This window comes from Petaurus breviceps, unplaced genomic scaffold (genome assembly GCF_028583685.1).
Source record: "Petaurus breviceps papuanus isolate PSGF00001 unplaced genomic scaffold, PetGlider_PUasm1.0 118, whole genome shotgun sequence".
Taxonomy (NCBI): Eukaryota; Metazoa; Chordata; class Mammalia; order Diprotodontia; family Petauridae; genus Petaurus; species Petaurus breviceps.
Window position 1 is genome coordinate 14,269,398 of NW_027185616.1, and position 6,000 is coordinate 14,275,397.

At 37.8% G+C, this 6,000-nt stretch overlaps 1 protein-coding gene across 8 annotated transcripts in view; it reads left to right on the forward strand.

The window, feature by feature from the left end:
• The window catches only part of SMC2 (structural maintenance of chromosomes 2), a 62,703-nt gene extending 57,397 nt beyond the window's left edge, over positions 1–5,306 (forward strand). For all 8 annotated transcript variants that reach the window (XM_069086568.1, XM_069086562.1, XM_069086577.1 and 5 more), the window contains one exon: positions 93–5,306. In XM_069086568.1, coding sequence (XP_068942669.1) covers positions 93–266 — 174 coding nt within the window. In that variant the 3' untranslated portion in view covers positions 267–5,306. The remainder of the gene's footprint in view (positions 1–92) is intronic.
• Positions 5,307–6,000: the final 694 nt, after the last annotated feature.

Sequence of the window (6,000 nt, forward strand, 5' to 3'; positions counted from 1 at the left end):
TCTGTCTGCAAAAAGTCAGTATTAGACTGTAATAAATCTGATCTTCTTAGACACATATTCAAAAATGTTTCAAATGTCTCTTTTCTTTTCAGTTTGTTGTTGTGTCCCTGAAGGATGGCATGTTCAATAATGCAAATGTTCTATTCAAGACCAAATTTGTGGACGGAGTTTCTACAGTGTCCAGATTTACTCAGTGTCAAAATGGAAAGAACATGTCTTCACAGCAGAAAGGGGATAAGATAAAATCTAAAAGCAGACCTAAGTGATCCATTCATTACTTTATTCTGTCTTTCCAGTCTTCATGTTAATACCTTGGAACTTAAAGTTGAGTGTCCTCTCTCAAGTATACTTTTGCTTGTGTGGAACCAGGGAAACTCACGTCCATTTCTTGTTTATACTTTCCTTATTTTTATGATTCTTCTTTAAACATTTAAAAAAGTAGAGTGTTCCTAGAATCCATCTGTGGTGCTTTTGTATTATAAATAGAACTAAATAACTTAAATGTCTTTTTAAATAACTTTTCTGCTTCTGACATGTTTGTCTGTTAAATGAACATGGCACGTCTGCTAGTTGAAAAGGCCAATAACTTGTTTTTATTCTAATCACTTGAGTTTTGTCCTTTGAAAAAGAAAATGTAAATGTATTTTTATGTTTTGATATCATGTGTACCTTTGGGAATACTTTCTTAGTCAGGATTTTCTCTTTTAGGGATACAAGATATGATGAGTGTATAGATGCTAAATTCAGGAGCAGACCAGAATCACGAATAAAGAGAAAACATAGTGATAGGGGGAAAAGCTGCTAATGTATGTACTGCTGCAAAATAAGTTTTATAAACAAGAAGAAAAGTAGAACAGATTTTTGAAGATTGTAAGCAAAACCTTTTTTATTGTATAGCTATTGTCACTTTTAATGTTTTTTTACCTTGTTAATAAACCAGATATGGAAATATGGTTTTCTTAGAATTGAAGTGTGAAAAAAGAGAATTTTGCATCGTTCTTGACCTATAGGAGGCAGTCTTACTCTGATTTTCTTACCAATATTTATTTTTGTAAAAGAAGAAAGAACTGATATTTACTTTTGGCCTCTTGTAATTTTTAATAATCTTAAGATTTCTTGGTTACCAATTTTATCATAAACTTGAACAAAATATTAAGATTTAAAAAATCGTCAGGAAGGAAGATATCTAACAAACAACAGCTTTTCTTTTAAATGGGAACTTCTTTTAGTACATTTAATAGCTTGCCATTCTATCCAGAAATCTTAGGGCAGAATCAAAGGTGAAGGAAGTGGGAAAGGAAGTACACAGCACTTAGCGGAGGAAAATGAGTGTAGTTGGAGTTAGTTTAAGAATTGGAATTAACCCTAAAGTCACCTTTTATTATGAAGCTTCTTGCTCTGTTCTTTCTTGGGGGGAAGATAGAGTTAGAGTTCTTACCTTATAGGCAGTACTGCAGGGAACTCTAATAGGTTCACTGCCTGATCAATTTGTTAACCTGATTATTATTCATCTTTTTCATTTGTTCAGGCAGGTGACATTAGAAAATAATGGATAGAAGTAGCTGTAGGAAAAGGATCCTGAGTCTACCCTGTTCAAATGCCTGAGAAGATTAGGGGAAAGCATAAATGAAAAGAGTGAGTAGTGTGTCCAAGAAAAAAAAGGTTCTAAGGCCAGAGCCAAGATGGCAGAGTAAAAGCAGGGACTCCCTTGAGCTCTCCCGTAAACCCCTCCAAATACCTGTAAAAAATGACACTAAACAAATTCTAGAGCTGCAGAGTGAAATGACAGAGTGAAACACATCTGCAGCCCAAAACAACCTGGAAGGTCAACAGGAAGGGTCTGTCATTGGACTGGGAAGGGAGCACAGTCCAGCGTGGGCTGAGCTGGTACAGACGGGTCAGCCTCAGGACTGAATTGCTGGCAGCTGTAGTGGTTTCTAGATTTCTCAACTCACAAATGCTGAGGACAGCATGGAAGGTCAGTGGGGCCACTCAGTGGGACCTGGGTGGAAGAGGAGTGCCATCTGGTGGTGGAGGTGGTGATGGGTGGTGGTGGCGGCAGCAGCAGCAGCAGCGGCTTCTTCCAGAGCTCTGGACCCACAGATTGGGGAGATCCAGTGGCTGATACAAAGCCCCTGAAGCCTGGGACGGTACACTCATTCCCACCCCCACCAGCACCGGAAGCAGAGTTAGAAAGTCAAGTATTTGGCTGGGAAGATGAGCAAACAGCATAAAAAAGTCAGACTAGAATCTTACGTTGGTGACAAAAAAGATCAAAACATACAACCAGAAGAAAACAAAGTCAAAGCTCCTGTATCTGAAGCCTCCAAGAAAAATGTGAATTGTTCACAGGCCATGGAAGAGCTCAAACAGGATTTTGAAAATCGAGTAAGAGAAGTAGAGGAAAAATTGGGAAGAGAAATGAGAGTGATACAAGAAAAATCATGAAAAAAAAATTAGAGTTGGTTTTGTGATGAGTGACAAAATTTTTAGTTTGTGAAAAGGATATATTAATTTGGGATGAAATTCTTTTAGTCTTTTCTAGAAAATTACTTTTTCACATTATTTTTAGCTTGATTCAGTGTAGTTCAGAGGTTAAAGTTCCCAACTTTTGATCTTAAGTATACAAATCATAATAATCTTTAAAGTGGCTTCATAAATGTAGCTTACTTATGTAATATGAATCTGCATGGCCTGTGAGGAAACAGAACACCTTTATCCTAAAACTAAGTTTATAAGCATCAATTTTCCTGGCCCCACTTCATGGCAGCTATGTACTCAAAGAGAAAACAGCTAGGTTTTTTCCATTTTCTAGTTAGCTTCTCTTTAATTCAGAACACTTATGTGTACAGTTTCTAATTGAAACATCGGTTAGATAGCTCCATGCTGTGTGCTTACCTAATTGGCAGGGTTTTTCATAGGTGGGTAAGGACCCTGGGTTTTAGGTTTGACTTTTCCCTACCTTCTCTAGATTCTTCCCTCTTCCTGCACTTGTATTTTAATTACTACATCCTATCAATTCTACCTCAGAAGTATCTCAAATCCTATCTGTCTTCTTTTCTCATCACCCTAATACAGCCCTCATTCCACAATACAGGGACTATTACAGTAGCCTTTTTTTTCTTTCTTGGAGGGGGGAAGACAGGGCAATTAGTGTTAAGTGACTTGCCCAAGGTCACATGGCTAGTTTTGTATTAAGTGTCTGAGGCCAGATTTGAACTCAGGTCCTCCCGAATCCGGGTCAGTGCTCTATTCACTGTACCACTTAGCTGCCCCTACAGTAGCTTTTAAAATTTAGATTATTTTTAAATTAAAATTTTTTTCAATTAGCAAAAATCTACCCTTTCTCCTTTCTCTTCCCCCTCCCCGCATTGAGAATGAGAGAAAAAACACCTGTTGTAAACATGTATAGTCAAGCAAAACAAATTTCTACATTGACCATGTCTAAAATGTATGTGTGCATGCATTTGGTGGGTGCTATGTATGTATGTCTCTGTGTGTATAATATGTGTACATTACATACATAAACACTTATAAGTTTATATATGTGTGTATATAAATTTATGCACGTATATTACATAATATATATGTTTATGTGTATATCTATATCTGTCTGCTTTAGAAACATGGGACTGCAAACTTCCCTTTGGTCTGATTTCTGCTCTGCTTATCCCTCTGCAGGCTTTAGACTATGTTAGAAGCTGGAACTGAGATTCTGTTCTTCTCTTGGAACTTGAGCCCTACCACTACAGCTTGCTTTTGCTATTTATTACTTCTTGCTAGCTGTATAGCTCAGGACCTGCCACCATCTGTACCCCAGAATGCCACCTGTGGGCATAGGTCCTTTTCTTAGTTTGTGCTGGATCTGTGGTGGAGGCCTGGGTGTTAGATGACAAAGTTGCCAGTTAGCATCTCCCCGTTCCCTGCATGGGTTTCTAGGTTTCTTGGACCCGTATACTCTCCTCCCCCTCCCCCCACCCCCATATTGGTGTGTAATTTTTTCCTGTGTTGGAGTGCTTGATGCACTCCTGAGCAGACCCTGTCCTTAGTGTCCACAGACCTCTCTTGGTTCCATAGGTTGACCTGGGTTGGAAAAATGACACTGAAATTTTTTTTTTTAATTTCCTCATCAGGATTTGGTCTGATACATTTTCTAGATTTGTTCAGTGGAGTTGGGGGGGTGGGGGGTGGGAGGGGAAGACAAAGTGAGAGCTTGCTCTTTCTGCTACTCTGCCATGGTGGTCTCACTTGAAAACTATACCAATAGCTTTTTAGATTGGCTTCCTACTTCTTTCACCCTCCTTCCTATCATCCAACCGAATATGTTGCAAGGTTAATATTTCTTTAGCATAAATCTGTTCCAATTGAAATGCCCTAGTCTGGAATCTGCTTTTATGGCCTTACCTCATACTACTCCCCTTCATGGACTCATTAGTCCAATCAAACCTTCACATTTACTCAATATTGTTCTCCAATTGGAATGCCCTTCCCTGCTGCCACCCTCTTGTAGCTAAAATATCTTTCTTTGTTCTGTCATTCTCTCCCCCCAGGTAAATAATAATCCTTTCCCCAATCAATAGGCATTTATTAAATACTTTTTAAATGCTTATTGCATACTAGGCAGGGGAAGCACTGTCTTAGGTGCTGGGAACTCATGAACTCACAGCATAATTGTGTGTCTCATTCCACTCGTGTGATTGTGCACTCTGAAGGCAGGGGCGTACCATAGCAACTGTATGGTATTCTGCTCACAGTAGATGCCTATTTAAGCTGGAGGGTGGGGACTCTTTCTTGTTTGTGTTTCCAGCAGTTAGCAAGCGATTCATAAATGTTTGCTGATTATCCCCATTTAAAAGAAAAAAAAAAGCATATTGCACCAATTTGGTTAGTCAGCATTTAATTTGTATCATTTTTGGTGATTGAGGTTGCGGTTTTCTCTTAAGTACGTTAACATTTTAGACATCTGAGCATATATAGAGAGCAGTGAGTCTAGGAAGATTTTACATTTAGAAATCGTTACACATTTAGACAATAGCTGGTGTCTTTGAAAAAGAGCTAACATCAAAATGACAGTTTATGATTGTTTCAGAAAACTGGATCAGTGTGTGTTATACTAAATAATTTGAAAGTCAGAAAAAGTAGTTTTTGACTCTAGTGCTGTACTTCTGAGCTTTCTCCTTTCAGATTTGCTTTAATGGTAAAGGTTAAACAAATTACCAGGAAAAGGGAAAAAGGGATAGGAAAAGAACTTTCTTTTTGGAACATTTGTTTTTATGACCCAAATAAACTTTTTACTTTAAAAGCTAGGTCATACGCTAGTATTTGTTATGTTCTTATTATTGGAACCACACCACACAATGCCCAACTGGATCTTTAGTGACTTTTTGTATACCTGTACACATCCTTCAGTTAGTATTTTGTATTTGCTATTATTTGTCATGTGCCATTCTGAAAATAACTTGAATAATTTCACTTACACTGAGTTTACTGGTCACTGATTCCATTGTTATATTATAAGACCCATGCAAAAGGACATGAATGATAATAATATATTAGTATTAGTTTTCAGGTTCAGATCAAAAAATGACATTTTCATTGAGAGAATGTTTACCTTTAGACAGGAGTGTGCTGGTAAATGTTTAACTACCTTTTCAGGGAAAATATGCATAACAGACTTTAGTTTAATCTGCGTTATTGACATTTTCCCCATGACTTTCTTAAGTCTTGATAATTAACAGAACAACCCATCAGACCCTGGTTTATAGTGTTTGCCAATTTCTGAGGTATAAATGGTCACACCAAAAATTTTAACGATTTGTTCTGTGCCAGTTGGTTCCAGCACATCGCTGTCCACAGGCTACTACACAATGGAGGTAGCTTTTGTTCCTAAGGGAAGGAAAGAAAGCACCTTATGAATTATTTTAGGTCTTGACTAGAATCTATGCAACCTGAGAATCAAAAGAAAAATTGTTTAGGTTGGGAGTGGTGGTGGAGGGGTTG